General features: G+C 37.4%; 1 protein-coding gene across 7 annotated transcripts in view; it reads right to left on the bottom strand.

Annotated features, from left to right (window-relative positions):
* The window catches only part of EHBP1 (EH domain binding protein 1), a 310727-nt gene that overhangs the window by 273990 nt on the left and 14615 nt on the right, over positions 1-22122 (bottom strand). For all 7 annotated transcript variants that reach the window (XM_070429315.1, XM_070429313.1, XM_070429318.1 and 4 more), the window contains exon 3: positions 5309-5366. In XM_070429315.1, coding sequence (XP_070285416.1) covers positions 5309-5366 — 58 coding nt within the window. The remainder of the gene's footprint in view (positions 1-5308; positions 5367-22122) is intronic.

Here is a 22122-nt window from a genome sequence, read left to right as displayed (position 1 = left end):
TCAGGGAATAGTAATTCAATTACTTAACAAACAAAAATATAATCTGCTTAACAAACTAAAAATCTTTTTTTTTTAAATAAAAAGAAATGGAAGGATGGTGGTTCCCAAGTTGCTAGTGTGCTGCCATTTTCTCACTATTCTATCAAGCACCTCTGTTCCCAGTGAGAAAGGTCCAACTAAGAGATCTGGCTTTCTGCCCAACCATCATGGCTCAGTGGTTGAGCGTCAACCTATGAACCAGGAGGTCACAGATTCGATTCCCGCCCAGGTTGTGGGCTTGATACCCACTGGAGGGGCGTGCAGGAGGCAGCCAATCAATGATTCTCTCTCATGGTTGATGTTTCTATCTCTCCTTCCCCTTCTTCTCTGAAGTTAATAACTATATATATATATATATATGTGTGTATTTTTTTTTTTTTTAAAGAGCTCTGGCTTTCTATATTCTTTCCAGAGACTGTATAACCTGGCTAAGAGAGGACAATGAAACAATATCAAATAGTCCAGCTGAACAGCTGGCAATGCCACCTTTATAATGTTAATGAATTATTATATATTAGACAAAAAGCAGGACCAGTTTTACTGAAGAGGAATAGGTTATGCACATAAGTGGCAAACATGAAAAAAATGGCTTTTCTATTTTCAAAGAGCTTACTACAATTTCTACCTCAACCTGAATTCAAGTATCTGAAGCTAGAACAAGAATGAAAAGTCTAATACAGATAACTAAAAGTAGCTATGGTAATAAACATCTAATTGTACAAATCCACAGGGACAGTAATTTAGGTTCTTAAGAATTTGATATAGAAAAAGTACATCATATTGGCAAATATCAGCACTATAATAACCCGAATCAGTTTTCATTCAGGGTAACAGAAAGGATTTCCCTATGAAATAATTAGGTACAAAAGCATAGGTACAGCTATTTAGCGCCTCAGTATGGTAATGAAAGGCAAGTTAATCATTTGCCAGTATCCTAGTACAGATAATGGTTGCAATAATCCAGTTCCCCTTATACAAATTTTCTCACTTTTTAATCACATCACAGATCCTTTGGCATCTGCCAAAAAAGGCCTAGGAAAAAAGGCAAAATTTCTCAATTTGTGGTATCTACACTAATAAAAGAGAAAGATGCAAGTTGACCATACCTTCGAGACGCCCACCAGCCAATCAGGAGTATGCAAATTAACCCAACAAACATGGCGGGTTAATTTGCATACACAGGTGCTGAGAGGCCGGGGGCGGGGCAGGACACTTGTGCCTTCGCCATGGCAACTACGCAGGCATTCCACACTGCCCCAACCGCTCCAGGCCTCTGGACAGCGTGGGAAGGCAGAAAGGCTCCTCCAGGCTGGAGCAAAAGCGGTGCCAGCAGCCAGTGGCAGGAAGGCCCATGAATCTTCGTGCATCGGGCCTCTAGTTTACTCTATAAAATGTTTTATTTTCTAATTATTTCATGTCATACTTTACCTAAAAGATATGTACCTTGTATAGAACCAAACACAGAATATGCACTCACTTTTTATTTTCGATTCCTACAAAAATGAAAATATTTCACTGAAAATTTGTAATTGTTATATAGATATTAAGTTGATAATTTTCAATTTAAACTGCATGCACTCAAAAGTTTAGGATGTCACATATAAAGTTATCTTAGAGCTGCCACCATCACCACTATAAGGCAAAGTTCTGCAATTGTAGCCTCCCCTCTTGATATTGTAGTGCGTTGTAAAGGCTGTAATACAACCACAAGAAAGTAAAGGGCAAGAAAGTAAAGGTGGTAATGCCATAAAAAAGCTAGTGAGGACTTTAGAATTCTGGTTTCCCTTTGGCATTCTCCCATCTCTCTGTGAGTTTAAATTTATAGTTCACACACTGAATTTAAGACACAGGCTACTCTGCCACAATTTTTGTGGTCTAACATAATTGCCCTGCTTCCTATTAACACTTATTATATCCTGAAAAATAATTTATTTAAGCATATACAAATGAACTGCAGCCTAATAACCTTTATTATAAATGCCATGACTTAAGATGATGAGGGGAAGCTGCATATTGTGTTAATTAGTCATGATAATTATTTTCTCAATAAAAGATAATTCAGCAAAGAGCTCTTTGTATATTTAGCAATAAAAACAGATATGTATCTAAAGAAAGTGATTAATAAACTGAGAACTAAACTTTAAATCAAATAATGCAATGTGCCTTAATATTTTACTATCTAATCTGATAGTTATCTGGTGTCAGTTATAAATTTGAATCAATCAATATAAAAAAAAGTAGATTCACTCAGAATCAGGAAAGATAAGTAGAAAGCTAAACAGATGATAAAAAAAATTGATAACTGTGTAGCTCAAACTGTTTTCAGAACCATATTTAAAATTAAAAACTAGAATATTTTCTGGCTAGTGGTTGCAGAGATCTGTTTTCCCCTAAGTGATTTCAGTAGAACTTAGCAGCAAATAATGTATATTTTAAAGGAACACAGAAGAGTCTTTTCAGAAGAAAACAATGATTCTACTATTTGGATTTAATATAACTGATAGCTAATTTTTTAAAAATAGCTGGGAAGAAGAATTCGAAAATGTCTTAAGTTTCTCAAGATTAAAAAGTTATCTGCTTTCAAAACAACAATGAGGTACCATCTCACACCTGTCAGAATAGCTATCATCAACAATCAACAAACGACAAGTGCTGGAGAGGATGCAGAGAAAAAGGAACACTCATGCACTGCTGGTAGGAATGCAGACTGGTGCAGCCACTGTGGAGAACAGTATGGAGTTTCCTCAAAAAACTAAAAATGGAACTCCAATCTGACCCAGTGATCCCACTTCTAGGAATATATCCCAAGAAAACAGAAACACCAATCAGAAAGGATATATGCACCCCTATGTTCATAGCAGCACAATTCACCATAGCTAAGATCTGGAAACAGCCTAAGTGCCCATCAGTAGATGAATGGATTAGAAAACTGTGGTACATCTACATGATGGACTACTATGCTGCCGTAAAAAAGAAGGAACTCTTACCATTTGCAACAGCATGGATGGAACTGGAGAGCATTATGCTAAGTGAAACAAGCCAGTCAATGAAGGAAAAATACCACATGATCTCACTCATTCATGGATAATAAAAACCATTATAAACGGATGAACAAAAATACAGAGGCAGAGCAGCATCGAACAGACTGTCAAACTACAGCAGGAAAGCCAGGGAGGGTTTGGGGAGGGGGATGCGGTAAGAGACCAACCAAAGGACTTGTATGCATGCATATAAGCATAACCAATGGACACAAGATACTGGGGGGTATGGGAGGCCAGGGGAAGGTCAAGGGGAGAAAAAAAAAGGAGACATATATAATACTCTTTGTAATACTTTAAGCAATAAAACAAAATTTTTTTAAAAAAAAGTTATTTGCTTAACTTTTATAATAATACCATAATCATTTCCTCCACAGCTTCTGGAACTGATTTTTATGACCTTATTTAGCTGTTGCATACAACTTATAAAACAGCCTTTTTAATATTATGCATATGCTATAATAAGTTTAACACATTATGGGAATAAAACACAATGATTCTAAAATATACAGAAGGGATTTAAAATATTAAAATCATCACAACTGAAAAATTCGTCTAACAAATAAGAAATAATTCCTTCTAGAAAATATTGCATTCTGAGAAAAATCAACCTGTAGCCTCATTTTTGCATTTCACCACATGGATTCAATTACTATTTGATACAATATATTTTAAAAATCTGGATGTAAAATAAAAATTATTAGCAACTAAATAAAAAGTGTACTTAACTTCAAAAGCATGGATATTCTGAATTTACCTATAATCTAAAGTATTTCATTATGTTTCATAATTTTCCTAAGAAAATAATGGTATCTAATTATTAAAAGGGGGATCACTTTCTGTTGACATAGCTAAATACATTTAGGGACTATTTCTAATGTTTATAATTGTAGTCATATTCATCTATTAATTATACTTAGTGATGATTTTATATTGGTTTTTTTCCAAAGCTTAAGGCCCAATCACCAAAACCTACAAGAAGATCTTAAGTTTATTTTCAGAACCCATATGTAAATATATAAGAAAATATTCTAGATCTAAAATATAATGCCCCAAAACTATAAATATATGCTTTGAAGATGATGCCATTCATGCTATAAAGCAACTGAGTATTTCCTATAATGCTAGTGGGATTACATTTAAAAGTAAAAAAATTTATCTACCTTATTACCAGTGATTCTATTCCTAAGTATCTACCCAAAAGAAATGAAAATATTTGTCCCTCAAAATACTTGTATACTAGTACTATTCATAGCAGCTTTATTCACAATAGGGAATATTTGCAATATTCACTGGAAATTAAGCAAATGTTCATCAACAGGGATAGTATAAATAACTAGAGGCCCAATGCATGAAATTCATGCAAGGGGCTTGGCCCGCCCCCTTGCCGGAGCAGCTGCCTCTGCCTCAGCCCTCGTAGCCCTGGCTTCGTCTGGAAGGACATCCAGAAGGACATCTGGTCTAATTAGCATATTATGCTTTTATTAGTATAGATTACATTGCAGTATTACTTACATAATGAAATACTTCTCAGGAATAAAAAACTACCAATATACAAAATAACATGACTACACCTCAGAAACATACTGATGGAAATAGTGGAAATAGTCTGTATCTTGATAAGAATGGTAATTACACAAGTATATATTAATCAAAACTCACTACATTATATAATTAACATCTGTGTGTTACACTGTATGTAAATTTTAGCTCAATAAAAATAAAATTTGAAAAGATACCCTTAATAAAAATCTGTGCAATTGCTATTGAACATTTTAAAATTCTATTCTACTCTCCATAAAGCTATCAGTCCAAAAAATATAAGCCTTTGAAAAAAACAAACCCTTCTCTTCTTCAACTCAGCAATGGACTCAGATAACTCATCATTCCTTATGTGTGCCCCAACCTCATCCTCTTGGAATCTGAATAAACTATCCCTACGTACATTTTATAAGTGGTGCCTATTTAATTCATGATACCCTAGTACAGAGAAGTTAGATAACTACTTACTCCAGGCTACCAAATCCAAGATCAAGGCTCAGATATCTGGCTTCCATTTTAAGAACTTTAGAACAAGATTACAATGCCTGGTCAATCATTTTAGTAGACTAGAAATAACCTAAGATATCTAATAATGCTTTAAAATATTCAGCGGTAGGGCCAGAGAAGCTTAATCATTTAACTTAAAATTGAATTCAATATTTAGGTGAGAAATGTAGAAACAGACTAACCTTAGAAGACTTCCTTCGGCTTCTTCTTGTCCAAACTACCACCAATTTATCTGGCTGCCTGCCAAACAAGAAAAAGATTAAATATAATTTACCTTAAATCAAAGTAATGTGAGGTTTGGTTCCAGTATATTTATTTTTAAATTTTAATGTTTTTATTGTTTTTGGGGGGTGGGAGGGCTTAATCCTCACCTGAGGATACTTTTCCATTGATTTTTAGGGAGAGTGGAAGAGAGTGGGAAAGACAGAGAGAAACATCTATGTGAGAGAACACATCGATTGGCTGCCTCCTGCATGCCCACTATTGGTGAGTTACTTAAATGTGTTGTGGAGGAAGTTAAAGTGAAACAATACTTTGGAATTGAATATGAACAAAGAGTTAAATAATTTAATTTTTTAAATTTCGCTGAACTTAACTCTCAAACAGTTGAATTAGTTTGTTTCCTAAAACAATAGAAGTTTGGAGGGTGTTTTTTTTTTGTCTTAACATAAATGCTTCCCAAAGTCTGAGCAGGCCCTAGGCAAAATTGTGAAATAGGTCCCACTTGACTAGGCATCCTTCCCCCCTTTATTTGCAGCCCCTCCAATTCCAGGGCCATTCTTCCTTGGGTATGCAAAATCAACGTGGTGCTCCATTATAGCACACAAAATCACAATAGACAAATGCTCTTCAGATCACTCATTCTTTTCTATGGTAATTAAAATCCCCACCCCCACCCCCACCCACCCCCCACCCCCCCAGGGTATCTTAGGAGGTTATTGAAAGGAAAGAAATCTGGGGAAGCAATTTGTATTAATTTAGGGGATAAGAATTTGTAAAAAAAAAAAAAAAAAAAAAAGATGCTTCCAAGATGACATAGTACTAGAGTGGAGGTTAGAAAACTAGTTTTTCCTAGTTCTGACCCTAAGTGACTTTAGGAATGTCTCTCCATTTTTCTGAGTCTATTCCGTAATTTTCAAATGAAGAGATTGCACTAAAATCTCAGCTAGTTCTGAAACACTATGGTTCAATGACTGTAAGGTTAAATGACTCTAACTGGTTAAATATTTGGTGGTTTAAAATGAAATGAGAAATTCAGGAATAGGGTAAATAATTCGTGGCAAGGAATCACTTGCCTCCTATCTTCTGACAATCTAGAGGTAGCTAATATTACCAACAGAACAGTATTATTTGTGTGTGTGTGTATACAGGAAGAAGTAATATTTTTTAGTAGAGAATTAAACTGACCACCAAAGATTCATGCTCCCTGTCCAAAGCATAATGTTAATCTTGGGAGGTGTAGCAAGAAGTCCCTTATCCCCACCCCATCCAACCACCACCAATGCCACCATGTATGCATTGAGATGGAACCATATGATACTCCTTACCACTGGAATGTGAGAAGTAACCTGTGCCACTTCCAGAATAAAATGGATAATAAATGAGTATGACTTCTCCACAGCAGCTGCATGGAGTGGATTCTAGAATGCAGAGGGCACAGTCATAATGTAAAGGGTGTCTGGGCCTCTGAATGACCACATGGAAAGACAGTCAACCTGGAATACCCTCTCTAGACTGAGGAGTGAGGAAGAAATAAACTTTGATTAGGTTAAGCCACTAGAATTTGTGGGTATGTCTATATAGTGCCTCCTCAACATTCTAGAAAATTTAGTAAATTAAACACACACATATACATAACAATAAAACAGTTGCTGTCTTGTAGAAGCTTACATTGCAAAGTGCTGAGACACAAACCTTTTTATGTCTTACTAGTTTTCATTTATATGAAATCAATGTTTCTAAAGATAAAAGACAGTTATACTTCCAAACTTAGTAATATTTAAGCCTCTGCGCTTTTCCTAAATTAAAAATAAAGAACCATAAGTCCTTAGAACAAAAAATGTACAACATATTCCTCTCACCACAGAATCCAGGATTGCCTATAATGAGAAAAAGCTCAAAATATTAACCCTGAAGTTAATGTGAATAGGCACTTCACTAAATAACAAGGTTACTCTTTTTAGGGAAAAGGGCTCTTAGCCATAACTGAACATTTCATGGTGGAATGCTGTGAATATTGAAACAAAAGGTTAGAAATTGTTTTATCACAGAAATACTCTAACTCTACTATTTCTCAAGTAATTATTTTTATCCTTCAGTAGGCACATCTGCCTCCTATTGTACTATCACTGCTGTAGCTCCAGTTAATTATACTCCTTTATGCTTACTTCACAAGAGTTATTTAGCAAGCTATAATAATTAATTCAACAAGAAAAATAATTATACAAAACAAATTATGCAAGTACACATATATAGGATATATTTCTTTTTGTAAAAATGAAAGGATAGTTCTAATAAGAGACGTAAATCTTTGTCACTTAAATAAAAAAACTTTCATTAAATCATATTTTGCATCTTCTTACCATCTTTTTTTAAAATATATTTTTATTGATTTCAGAGAGGAAGGGAGAGGGAGAGAGAGAGAAACATTAATGATGAGAAAGAATCATTGATTGGCTGCCTCCTGCATGCCCCCTACTGGGGATCAAGCCCGCAACCCAGGCATGTGCCCTTGGCTGGAATTGAGCCTGGGACCCTTCAGTCCGAAGGCCGACACACTATCCACTGAGCCAAACCGGCTAGGGCTTCTTACCATCTTTAAAATATAGTCACAGTGATTGCTTTTGGTTAAAAATATTTAACTGGTAATGCATATGGACTTTCGCTGACAGGTCTTTCTAATACCTATGTATCAGTATTTAGGGACAGCACCATTTCAACTGACAGACTTCACCATTTGGCAGACTTTAGATGAGTGACTTTACATGGCCTGTTACACACACACAAATATATCCCCAAATAATACTTTCCACTTTCCTTATTATTTTATAGAATCACCCATACTACTTCCTTCAATTTAGCATGTTACTTACTACTACTTTTTTTTATATCTGTTGTAATAAAACTCACATGTCACTCACATAAATATTAGTATTTCCAAGTTACGTACTTAGCTCCCTGAAACTGAAGTTAGTAAAAAATTAAAAAAAAAAAAATACATCCACTTAAACCATTCCCCAGCCTTCCTCAAAAATCATTTTCATCATTTCTTCTCAGCACATTTCTGTAATTGCTTCAATCATGTGTTTGAATGATTACATTGTCTATCTTGCTTCTACCTGACTTCAAAGTTCTCAAAAGATTTCCTGGTATTTGTGAAGCATTTACTGGGAGGAAGGTGGGAAAGAGAATATGATGAATAAAAGAATCACGAAGGCAGACAGATCCATGTTTGAATCTGGTTCCCCTTTTTCTGGTTATATCATCTAAGCCTCAAGGTTCCTCTGTGAAATTAGAACCTCATATAACCAATGTAAAAATCACTTAAGATAATGTAAGAAGAGTGCTTAGCTCAGCCTGCCATTCAGAAAATTCTCAAATGTTAGCAACTACCCCTTGTAGTAGTATATGCACAGAGCTTCCAAACAGTTTTGTACAATCATCGTCCTCTTAAATGTGTACAACGAAGGATCATCTAAGGAAAACTTCTAATATAAAAGACAAGTGGCTGGAAAAGAGAAAAACAGAACTTGAAAGGCCCAGGACATTATCGCTAATATCCTTAGAAATATAAAAGCTATTGTACCCATGAAAAATATTAAAAGAATATTTCAAGAATAAGAAAGTATTCTGGAAACTGTCATTTTTTTAATTTAGAAAAGCAAAAATTGAAGAGTTGGAAGATAAAGTTGAGGAAATCTTCCAGATCTAAAAGAAGGAACAGATATGTTAAAAGGGAAAGAGAAAAGAGATAAGAAATTTAGATCAATCCAGAGTTAAATAACTGACTAATCCCCCAGGATGATAGTTAAAAAAAAGGTCTCCAGATGTCACCTACACTGCAGGCCTAGAAAGAAACCATTTCAAAGTAGAGCAGGACCTGAAGGCTCGAGGGGAAATTTGAACTGACGAATCACCAATGTTTAACTGTTTAGAGAGAGATTATGAGAGGCTAACAACAAAAAATTAAGGATAATAATGATAGACAAATGGAGAGAAAAGGCAAAAAATAAAATAGCAATTTTTAACACAAAAAAAGCAAAAGAAAGGAAATGTCACAATATCAGAAGGCTCAGTTGCAAACAATAGTAAGTCATAACAATGAATTATGATCTACGTCTGATTGGAGAATGGAAAGGATGGGGAAAGGAAAGGGGGTAAGTGTGCTTTAGGGAGGAAATGTTACAACTTCAAAGATGAAAATGACTACTAACAGAAACAGGATTTCTTTTTTGGGTGATGAAAATATTCTAAATTAGTAATGATAGTTGCACAACTTTGTGATTATATTAAAAATAATGAATTGCACACTTTTGAAGGGTAAAGTTTTTGAAATATATTTTTATTGACTTTCTTAGAGAGAGTGGGAGGGAGAGGGATAGAGAGATAGAAACATCCTAAAATATAAAAACCCTGGGTCGTAACGACCAGTAATGACCGAGGCTCGACCAACCGGAAGTCAGTCCTGCAGTCAGCGCTGGGTTGCCGTGGCACTGACTGCTGAGGGGACTGTGAATCAGGGCCAGAGAGAGGCCTGAAGAGAGAAGCAGGGACTGATCTGTTGCCTCTGTGGCAGCTTTTGATCAGCACTTGCTTCTCTATTTCTCTCCCAGTCTGGCCAGCAGCCACGCCTCCATTTCTCTCCAGGCCTCCACCGGGGCTGCTGATCAGCCCTGCCTTTCAGATCAGGCCCCGTTGATAGGTCCAGAGACGCTGACTGGCATAAGAACCAACCAATCAGAACCAAATGTGGGTGCTGTGAAGAACCAATGGCTGCCTAGAAGGCAGAGATTTTGACGCTGATTGGCATAGAAACCAACCAATCAGAACCAAATGTGGGTGCTGTGAAGAACCAATGGCTGCCTAGGAGGTGGAGCTTCTGACGCCAACTGGCATAGAAACCGACCAATCAGAACCAAATCTGGGTGCTGTGGGGAGCCAAAGGCTGCCTAGGAGGCGGAGCTTATGATGCTGACTGGCATAGAAACTGACCAATCAGAACCAAATTGCCTAGCAAAGGAGGGCAGTTGGGGGTGAGATCAGGCCTGCAGGGGAGGGCAGTTGGGGGCAACCAGGCTGGGAGGGGAGGTCAGTTGGGGGCGAGATCAGGCCGGCAGGGGAGGGCCACTGGGGGTGAGATCAGGTCAACAGGGGAGGGTAGTTCGGGGTGATCGGGCAGGCAGACAGAGGCAGTTAGGGGCAATCAGGCAGGCAGGCAGGTGAGCAGTTAGGAGCCAGCGGTCCCAGATTGCAAGAGAGATGTCCAATTGGAAAGGGTGCAGGCTGGGCTGAGGGAACCCCCCTCCGTGCACAAATTTTGTGCACTGGGCCTCTAGTCTATATATATAAAAGGCTAATATGCAAAGTATCCCCTCAGGAGTTAAACCAGGAGACCGGGAGTTCGATCGCTCGCTATGACATGTGCTGACTACCAGGGGGCAGCATGGAACAAAGGAAGGCCCCGGCCGGCAACCGGGAAAGGAAGGCCCCAGCCAGCTGCCAGAAGGCCCAGATCGGCCCTGATCGCTGGCCAGGCTTAGGGTCCCTGCCCATGCACAAATTTTGTGCACCGGGCCTCTAGTCAATGATAAACATCAACATCAATCTGCTGCCTCCTGCACGCTACCTACTGGAGGTCAAGCCTGTGGGGATGGGGAGGGGGGATATGTGACCTGACCTGGAATCAAACCAGTGACGTCTGGGTTCATGGGTCAACACTCAATCACCAAGCCACACTGAAGGGTAAATGTTATGCTTCAAAATTATAACTAAAAGAAACAAATAAAAATAAAATAAAAAACAAAAGTATAATATTGAAGAATATAGAGTACAACACCAAAAGAATTAAAAGAGTTGAAAGTGGTTTTCTGTAGGGAATGAGAACAACACTTGGGAGGGGTAAGACAAGGAACTGTTGTGTTTTTTTACTACAAGTTCTGCAGTACTCTTTTATTTGTATATACCACTGTAAAACGTAAATTTTAAATGGTGAATCTTAGTTACGAAACAGAAATTTGGGCCCATAAATAAACCCACTACACACTAGGGAAAAGACAGTCTCTTCAGTAAATGGTCTTGGGAAAACTGGACAGCCACATGCAAAAGAATGCAAATGAACCCTTATTTTATACCTTACACAAAAGTTAACTCAAAATGGATTAAAGACTTGAATGTAAGACCTAAAACCATAAAACAACTAAAAGAACACATGGGGGTAAGCTTCTTGACATCGATCTTGGCAATGACTTTTGGATTTGACACCAAAAGCAAAGGCAACAAAAGTAAAAATTAAAGACTGGGACTACATCAAGCTAAAAACCTTCTGTACAGCCAAGGATACTATCAACAAAATGAAAATGCAGCAAAATGGGAGAAAATATTTTCAAGTCATATATTTAATAAGGGGTTAATATTCAAAATATAGAAAGAATTTATACAATTCAATAGAGAAATAACAAACAACCCAATTTTAAAAAGCAGCAGAAAAAACTGAACAGACACTTTTCCAAAGAAGACATCCAGCCCAATGTCTGTAATAAAGTGGTACAGCCACTTTGGAAAACAGTATGGCGGTTGCTCAACAAATTAAAAAATAGAACTACCATACGATCAATATTCCATTTCTGGATACACATCAAAAGTTAACAGAATTGCCCTAACCGGTTTGGCTCAGTGAATAGAGCGTCAGCCTGGGGACTGAAAGGTCCCAGGTTTGATTCCAGTCAAGTGTATGTACCTTGGTTGTGGGCACATCCCCAGTGGGAGGTGTGCAGGAGGCAGCTGATGGATATTTCTCTCTCATCGATGTTTCTAGCTCTCTATCCCTCTCCCTTCCTCTCTGTGAAAAATCAATAAAATATATATTTTTTAAAAAGTTAACAGAATTATTATCTTGAAAAGGTATCTGCACCACCCACACCATGTTTATTGCAACATTATTTACAATAGTCAAGACATGGAAAAAACCTAAATGCCCATTATAGATGAATGGATAAAGAAAATGTGGTATATTTATACATGTTATTAATTCATACAAAAGAAGTAAATCCTGCCATTTGTGACAACATAGATGGGTTTTGAGGGTATTATGCTAAGTGAAAGAAGTCAGAGAAAGACAAATACTGTATGCTCTCATTTACATGTGGATTCTTAAAAAAAAAAACTTATGGATACAGAAAACAGTTTGGTAGCTGTCAGCAGCAGAAGGGGTGGGAATGGGTACAGGTAATCAAAGGTACATACTTCCAGTTATAACATAAATATGTTCTGGAGATGTAATGTACAGCATGATGACTATAGTTAATAATACTATATTGTATATTTGCAAGTTGCTAGGAGAGGCCCAAGCCGGGTAGGTTAGTTGGTTAGTGTGTCATCCCGATACACCAAAGTTGCGGGTTCCATCTCCAGTCAGGGCACATATACAGTAAGAAGCAAGCAATGAATGAATAAATAAGTAGAACAACAAATAGATCTTTCTCTCTCCCTCTCTCTCCCCACCCCCTTCTTTTCTCTCTCTAAAAGCAATAAAAAATTTTTAAAAAAGAAGAAAGTTGCTAGGAGAGTAGATCTTATAATTTCTCACCATAAGAAAAAAAAAAATGTAACTATGTGAGGTCATCGATGGATATTAAATAAACTTACTGTGGTAATCATTTTGCAATATATGCATATATCAAATCATTATGCTGTACACCTTAAACTAATACAATGTTATATGTCAATAAACATTTTTTTAAAAAGAAGAAAATTGGTCATATTTGAAGAATTACAATTTTAAAAGGTTCTCAGCAGTTAAGGGAAAAAATTTTCCATTAGTAAAAAGGAATGTAAAAATCTGGAGTAAAGGTAAAAATGTACATCTACTGGATTAGAAAAAAACATGAGATCAAACAGGAAAACACATTCTTTTAAAGTCATGATCTCTATCTTTGATCTTAATTGCATCTTTATATATTTAAAGAACTGATCAGTCACAAAAGACTCAGCAAGTATTTTTAAGAATTTATATAAGACTACTAAGAATGAAGGCTAGAAAGGATTGAATGAATGCTAATAGATTATATACTATAAGAAAATGGAGTCATTATATCTCACTTGAGATCATATATCTTACTTAAGATCAAAAAGAGCATTACTCAATTTGACCTTCCTTATTCACCAAGGCTCCAAATTAACTTGACCATTCCCTGGGAAAACACATCCTCAAAAGATTCACCATCATTGAGGATATTTTTAAAAAGAATAGCAAATACTTGCATGACATACAGTGTATATGTACATATACAGAGAATGATAAAGTTGGAAATCTAGGAGAAGAGTACATAGGCGTTCTTTGTACTACTTTTGTAACTTTTATATATCTGAAATTATAAAAACCAAATAAAATGTATCTTAAGAAAACTTCTATGAGATTTGATGGAATTTATTATATTTTTATATATAATTTTATAGATTGTGAGTTTATATATGTAAGTTAAATTATTACATCAAATATAAGTAGCCATTTGACTATTTCACCTCTATTCCTATTAATTAGCAAAAAACAAATTTTTTTTAATGGAATTCCTAATTGGGAAAATACTGGTGGTGGAGAATAATCTTATGTTCAGGATCACCTTACATGGAGGTGATCCTGAAGTAGCCAGCTTCCAAATAAACAGTCCCAAGGTTGAAGAAAACACCTAGAACTAGTTTCTGCACAGTAAAACAGAAAATAATAGCATTTCTTGATGACTTTCAGGCACATAAATAACACCTATCAATCAGCAGTCTGGTCCTCAGCTTAAAATAACTCAGATTCAATACAGTTTAGTCATGACCAAAAAGAAACAGGGTTGAGTTACTTTTAGATATACCTCAACAAGAAGCTGCGTATATTAGATGTATTCAATAGTCAAGATATTTTTATTTACTCCTAGGACCAAAGATTAGCACCAACTAGGAACTAGTTCCCCTAGAACAGTGGTCGGCAAACTGCAGCTCGCAAGCCACATGCGGCTCTTTGGCCCCTTGAGTGTGGCTCTTCCTAAGCCTTCGGAGTACCCTAATTAAGTTAATAACAATGTACCTACCTATATAGTTTAAGTTTAAAAAATCTGGCTCTCAAAAGAAATTTCAATCGTTGTACTGTTGATATTTGGCTCTGTTGACTAATGAGTTTGCCGACCACTAGAACTAACAACCTACATTATACCTCTTTAATTTTTGAAATACATTATACTCCCCCCATGAAAAGAATTATTATTTCATTATCCTTTTTTATGGCTTACTGCTGCCCAGAGAATAAAATTCAAACTCAAAGCCTTCCTCAAATTGACCTCTACCAATCTTCTGATATAATTTCCTACACTGTATACTGAGTACAATTTAGACCCTTGTTCGAAGAACATTACCTGTGCTTTTCATTCTGTCTCCTCCATGTTGCTAAATGTAATAAACATTTTTGGGGTTCATCGTCTAATTTGACTTCTTAACAGCATTGACACTTGTCCATTTCTTCCTCTTTGCAGGTTCATCCTCTTCTACCTGGTCCTACCTTTTTTACCTCACCCCATATTTAAAAATTAACTCAACATGGATCTCAAAACTCAGAAAGCCTAAATGTAAGATCTAAAACTAGAAAACTCTAAGAAAAAATAGGGCAAAATTTCATGACATTAGATTTGGCAATGAATTCTTTGATATGACAAAAGTACAGCAACAAAAGAAAAGGTAGATACATTGGACTTCATTAAAATTTAAAATTTTTTATATCAAACACTATTAACTATTGAAAACTTTTGTATATCAAGAAACAACATTAACAATTTAAAACTTTTATATATCAAGAAATATTGACTTTTTCTTCTTTTTTTCAGTTCAAATTCATTTCCTTTTTATTAAAGTTCATGGTACCATTAAATGGTTTGGTACTCAATAAAGGAAAACCTGTTCAAACAAGATAGTATGTTATCAGTATATCCAGGTGATTGTTTACACTCAAGTAGCATTACCAGTAAATCTTTGGGAAGCCTATAGATGGGGTTTATACTTTGTCAAGGCCCAGTTCCTCTGGAATGGAGATTCCCAGTGCATTTAAAGTTGGTCTCAGTTACTGGATCACATAAGGACAGATTTCCTCATGAGATCCTGCTTTGTCCTTTAACAACCTCTAGGATGTGAACAGCATTAGTAAAATCATTTAACCACCCACAAAGCAGGCATGCAAATTTCATTAAAATTTAAAACATTTGTCTATCAAGAAATAGTATTACCAGAGTAAAAAGGCAACCCACAAAATGAGAGAAAATATTTGCAAATCATGTTATCTGATAAGGGAAATTAATATCCAGAATATATAAAGAACTTCTACAACTTAACAACAATAAAAACCCAATCAATTAAAAAATGGGCAATGTACTTGACTTGAACAGACATTTCTCCAAAGAAGTTATACAGAAGGCACTTGAAAAGATGCTCAACATCACTAACCATTACAGAAATGAAAATCAAAACCAAAATGAAATACTGCTTTTCAGACTCATAAGGATGGCTCTCCTAAAAAAAAGGAGAGAGAGAGAGAGAGAGAGAGAGAGAGAGAGAAGAAAGTAGGGAGGAAGGAAGGAAGGGAGGGCAGTTAGGGGCACCCAGGCTGGCAGAGGGGGGCAGTTGAGGGTGACCAGGCCATCAGGGGGGGCAGTAAGGGGTGTCAAGGCCGGCGGGGGGGAAGTTAGGAGCGACCAGGTCGGCAGGGAGGGGGCAGTTGGGGGCGACCAGGCCGGCAGCAGGGGGCAGTTAGGGACGACCAGGCCGTCAGGGGAGGCAGTGAGGGGCGATCAGGCCAGCACGCAGAGGCAGTGAGGGGTGATCAGGCTGGCAGGGGGGGACAGTTAGGGGCGACCAGGCAGGAAGGCAGGTGAGCGATTAGGAGCCAGTGGTCCAGGATTGTGAGAGGGATGTCCGACTGCCGGTTTAGGCCCGATCCCAGCCTAAACCGGCAGTCAGACATCCCCCAAGGGGTCCCCAATTGGAGAGGGTGCAGGCTGGGCTGAGGTACGAATTTCATGCACCGGGTCTCTAGTCTATAATAATAAAAGCATTATATGCTAATTAGACCAGACGTCCTTCTGGAAGAAGCCAGGGCTGCGAGGGAAGTCCAGGTCCTGGGTGCCTGCAAGCAGCTGGAGGGAAGCCCGGGTCCCGGATGCCAGAGGGAAGTCGGTGCTGGCAGCCGGCGGAAAGAAGGCCTACTCTTGCATGAATTTCGTGCATCGGGCCTCTAGTCCTATCTAATAAAAGAGTAATATGCAAATCGACCATCACTCCAACACACAAAGATGGCTGCCCCACGTGGTCAAAGATGGCCGCCCCCATGTGGACACAAGATGGCCTGCAGGAGAGGGCAGTTGGGAGGGACCAGGCCTTCAGGGGAGGGCAGTTGGGAGGGACCAGGCCTGCAGAGGAGGGCAGTTGGGAGTAACCAGGCCTGCAGGGGAGGACAGTTGGGGGCGACCAGCCCAGCAGGGGAGAGCAGTTAGGGGTGACCAGGCGGGCAGGGGAGGGCAGTTAGGGGCAACCAGACCTGCAAGGCAGGGCAGTTGGGGGTGACCAGGCCGGCAGGGGAGGGCAGTTAGGGGCAATCAGTCCGGCAGGGGAGGGCAGTTAGGGGCGACCGAGCTGGCAAGGGAGGGAAGTTAGGGGTGACTAGGCCAGCAGGGGAGGGCAGTTGGGGGTTACCAGGCCTGCAGGGGAGAGCAGTTAGGGGCAATCGGGCCAGCAGGGGAGCAGTTAGGTATTGATCAGGCTGGCAGGGGAATGGTTAGGGGCAATCAGGCAGGCAGGCAGATGAGCAGTTGGAGCCATCAGTCCTGGATTGTGAGAGGGATGTCCGACTGCCCGTTTATGGCCGATCCCCCGGGGATGGGGCCTAAACGGGCAGTCGGACATCCCTCGAGGGGTCCCAGATTGGAGAGGGTGCAGGCTGGGCTGAGGGACACCCCCCCCTCCGAATTTCGTGCACCGGGCCTCTAGTATGATATAAAATAGGTAGTAAGTCCCTTTTCCCCTCTCTTCTTGCCTGTCTCCTAATGGCAGAAACCAACAGCAAGCCACCCAATACAGTCTGAGAAATAAATTTTGCCCAGCCTCAGCCTCAGCATCAGAGTATAATATAGAAAGTGTATTTTAAGCTGAAAAAAAAAAAATGTTAAAGAATCTGCATAGTGTTTAGTTTTAAAGCTTGGATGGATAGAGAATTCTAGATTCAAAATAATTTTCCCTTATAACTTCGAATTATCTGCTCCTTTTCCTTCTGTCATCCAGTGATATTAATCGTAAGTCTAATTTGTATTATGGTGTTTTACACAGTCCATTAGATGCTCCTATGTTTCCTATAGACCAGTTTAAAAACGTGGACCTCCCAGTGCCATCAGAGGATGCTTAACCAACTGAGCCACACTGGCCAGTCTTTTCAACAAACGGTACTGGAATGAATCTAGACAAAGACCTCATACCTTTCACAACACCAAAAGCATACTCCATGAAAGAAAAAAGGTTGGTAAGTTGGACTTCATTAAAATTACAAACTTATGTCATTAAGTTTGTACAAGATGTCATTAAGAGAATGAAAAGACAGCCACAAATTGGGAGAAAATATTTGCAAAACATGTATCTGGTAAAGGACTGTTATCCTAAATATAAAAGAACTGTTAAAACTCAACAATAAGAAAATAACAATCCAATTTTAAAAATTGGGAAAGTGATCTGGACGTTTCACCAGACATATAAATGGCAAATATGCATATGGAAAGATATATAAATTGCAAATATGCATTTGGAAAGATGCTCAAAATCATGCTACTAGGGAATCACAAATTAAAATGAGATACCACTACACACCTACTAGAATGGTGAAAATTCAAAGCACTGACATCATCAAATTCAGGTGAGAATATGGAGCAAAAAGAACTCTCATTCATTGCTGATAGGAATGCAAAATGATACAGGCATTTTGGAAGATAGTTTAGCAGTTTCTTACAAAACTAATCATATGCTTACCATGATACAGAAATTGTGATCCTTGGTATTTATCCAAATGAGCTGAAATCTTATGTCCCACACAAAAACCTGTACACGAATGCTTATAGCAGCTTCATTCATAACTACCAAAACTTGGAAGCACCCTGGCCAGTTTGGCTCAGTGGTTGGAGCGTTGGCCCACGGATTGAAGGGTCATGGGTTCAATTCCCAATCAAGGGCATGTAACTGGGTTGCAGGCTCAGTCCCCCCACCCATGTTGGAGCACATGCAGGAGGCAACCAATTGATGTGTCTCTCTTCACATTGATGTTTCTCTGTCTCCCCCCCTCCCTTCCACTCTCTCTAGAGATCAATGAGGTAAGGATTAACAAACAAAACAACAACAAACAAAAAAACTTGGAAACAACAAAGATGTCCTTCAATAGATGAATGGATAAACAAACTGTGGCATATGCATACAATGTAATACTACTCAGTGTTAGAAAGAAATGGAGGAACTTTCAGTGTATTTTACTAAGCGAAAGAACCCAATCTAAAACGGCTATGTACATTCGAATATTTGTTGATGAAAAAACATTAAATTTGTGACAGGTCAACTTGCCTGAGTGCATTATAATCTTAAAGTGAACAGTGTATGTATCTTTGAAGATGCCCTACTGAATCTAGTATGTCACACAGACAGACTCACAGTAGATACTTAGGAAGTTCATTAACTCTAAAGGTCGGCCTTTATGGTGCTTGGCATACATTTTTTTAAAAATTTCTTTATTGATTAAGGTATTACATATATGTCCTTATCCCCCCATTATTGTCCTACTTGATGGGGTTGTTACAAAATGCTACCAGGCTAGTAGGAGACACAGACATGCACATAAATGGGTTTCTTTAAAATATAATAAGTACTGAAATGTAGCTATGACTTAAAAAATATTTCTTATGCATCTACTAAGTGCGAGTCACTGTACTAGGCAATGAATATTCAAAGGTGAACAACATAGACCCAATTCTTACCCATATAGTGCGTATAGTATGATGGACAACGTATACATTAAACCAATAGTCAAACAACGGAGTATATTCATGCCATGATATATGTATAAATAAAAAATTAAAATTATTTTTAAAATAAATAAATAAAACGGCTATGTATTGTATAATTCCAAATATATGACTTTCTGAAAAAGGCAAAACTACGGGAACAATAGAAAGTTCAGTGGTTGGCAGAACTCAAGAAGAGAGAGAAATAAATGAATAGGTGTAATACAGGAGATTTTTAGGGCAGTGAAACTATACTGTATGATGCTGTTATGGAATCATGTCATTATATATCTGTTAAAACCCATAGGTGCACAACATAAAGAGTGAACCCTAATGTAAACTATGAACTTTAAGTAATAATAACGTGTCACTATTGGATGGAGAATCGTATCTACAAAATGATATGGAATGACTTCCAACATTTATTGCTAAATGAAAAACAAAGTGAAACAGAGTACCAACAGTATTTTCCTACCCCTTTATGTAAAAGAGAAGAAATAAGGGAAAAAATATATATATATGCTCATTTGTGCAAAAAGAAACAGGAAAAATATACCCAGACTCAATAAACAGTGCTAGAATAACTGGATATTCACATGCAAAAATATGAAGTTGGTCCGCTTCCTTATACCATACACAAAAATTAACTCAAAACAGTCTTAGATACAACACTAAAGCACAAGTAATACAATAAAAAAATAGATAAATGAGACTTCATGAAATTTAAAACTTTTGGGCACCAAAAGACAACACCAAGAAAGTGAAAAGACAACTCACTGAATGAGAGAAATTATTTGTAAATCACATATCTGATGTGTTTAATATCTAAAATATATTCTAAAAACTTACAATGCAATGCTAAAGATATAAATAACCCAATTAAAATGTGCACAGGATCAGAATATACATTTCTCAGAAAAAAATATATAAATGGCCAATAAACAAATTTTTAAAAAAGTGAAAAGATTGTGGCTAAACAGCACCCAGCAATTGGAGAAATGTAAATCAAAACTACAATGATATACCACTTTATACCAATAGAATGGCTAAAATAAAACAGATAATAAGGTGTGCTGGTGAGAATGTGAAGAAATTTGGAACCCTTATATGTTGCTAGTGGGTATATAAAATGATGTAGCCGCCCTAGCCAGTTTGGCTCAGTGGAGAGAGTGTCGGCCTGTGGACTGAAGGGTCTTGGGTTCAATTCCTACCAAGGGTACAGGCCTGAGTGGCAGGCTTGATCCCCAGTGTGGGGGCGTGCAGGAGGCAGCCGATCGATGATTCTCTCTCATCTTTGATGTTTCTCTCTCTTCCTCTCCCGTCCTCTCTAAAAAATCAATAAAAATATATTGAAAAATTAAAAAATAATAAAAACTACAGGTTTCTAATGTGCTCTTTACATTAAAAAAAAAAAAGGCTTACTCTTTAAAAAAAGAAAATAAAATGATGCCGCCACTTTGGAAAAGGGTTTGGCAGTTCCTCAAAAAGAAACCACATGACCCAGCAGTTCCACTTCTATACTATCTTTGCAACTCTTCTGTAATCATAAAATAATTTCAATAAAAAGTTTAAAAAATAAAGGAACCAATATTTAGAAGATTATTTTGTAAATCAGAGTACTTTTCAATATAAAGCAGAACCATTAAACTCATTTCTGAACTCAGTTACTACATGAATCAATTCCATTTCAATTAAGTTACTTTGAGATAGACTATTACTACATTATCTTTGCATTTAATTATTTTTGGAAGGAGATAGAGAAGAAACATAATGTTTCAGGAAAACGAGATTTTGGAAACTTAAGAGGAATGGTGGTAAGTAAAAGAGAATATAGATTTAAAAGATTAAAATTACTATATTAACAGTATCCTATAAACAAAGGGGGAATCTGGAAGGTTCATTTTAAAAGGATAACCATGGCAATAAAATAGACAAAGGACCAGAAGAGGCTAGGAAAGCTTTAAGGACTATCACAAAAGCCTACACCAGAGATTTCCAAACTTTCTGGGTTTACAAGACCTATAATGTGTCAGTAAGTTTTTCAAAGGCCAAAAGACATACCTAACCATTTTGTTTACTAAGTAATCAGGTCCAAACAACTTAAGAAAGATGTATGTCCTAATAATTTAGCACCTGTGTTGGGCATTGCACAACTTCTCAAACCTTAAGATCAAATTGGACACTGCCTTCCTCTTTGTCTATTCCATATAGATTTTCACATAGTACTTGCATTTTGTCATAGCAACTACTAAAAACTCTGCTTTGTAAAAATATGGTATCATTGAGAGGAATGTAGCAATCCAATTTTGAAAATGAACTACCTCAAGCTAGAAGTTTGTGTGGTTTCTAACAGATGTTGCTGTGTTTCCCTCAAAATTTTTAAGCATCTCTTGGCACACCTATGAGTTCTCTGCAGTGCCTTATAGATCCAAAGGTGCTGTTTGGGAACTATGGACCTTGGCAAAGGATGCCACAAAGGCAGTGGCAATAGGAAAATTGGAGTAAGGAGGCATTCTTCAGAGAAAAAAAAAGCAGTAGATCCAGAGATGTTGCCTGGAAGTATAACAGTGCAAATACTTGAGAAGTGACCTACTCCCCAATAGTCCTTGCTTCAATGAAGACAACAAACCAAATTTTTTTAAGCAAATGAATGAAGCTGTTCAAATACTTATATTAATTTGACAGCTTTATATATGACATAGATTAAATACACTGCTCTC

Source organism: Myotis yumanensis, unplaced genomic scaffold, assembly GCF_028538775.1.
Source record: "Myotis yumanensis isolate MYYU_CA2020_CCGP unplaced genomic scaffold, mMyoYum1.0.hap1 SCAF_11, whole genome shotgun sequence".
NCBI classification, from domain to species: Eukaryota; Metazoa; Chordata; class Mammalia; order Chiroptera; family Vespertilionidae; genus Myotis; species Myotis yumanensis.
This window is presented reverse-complemented; position numbering and strand designations above follow the sequence as displayed.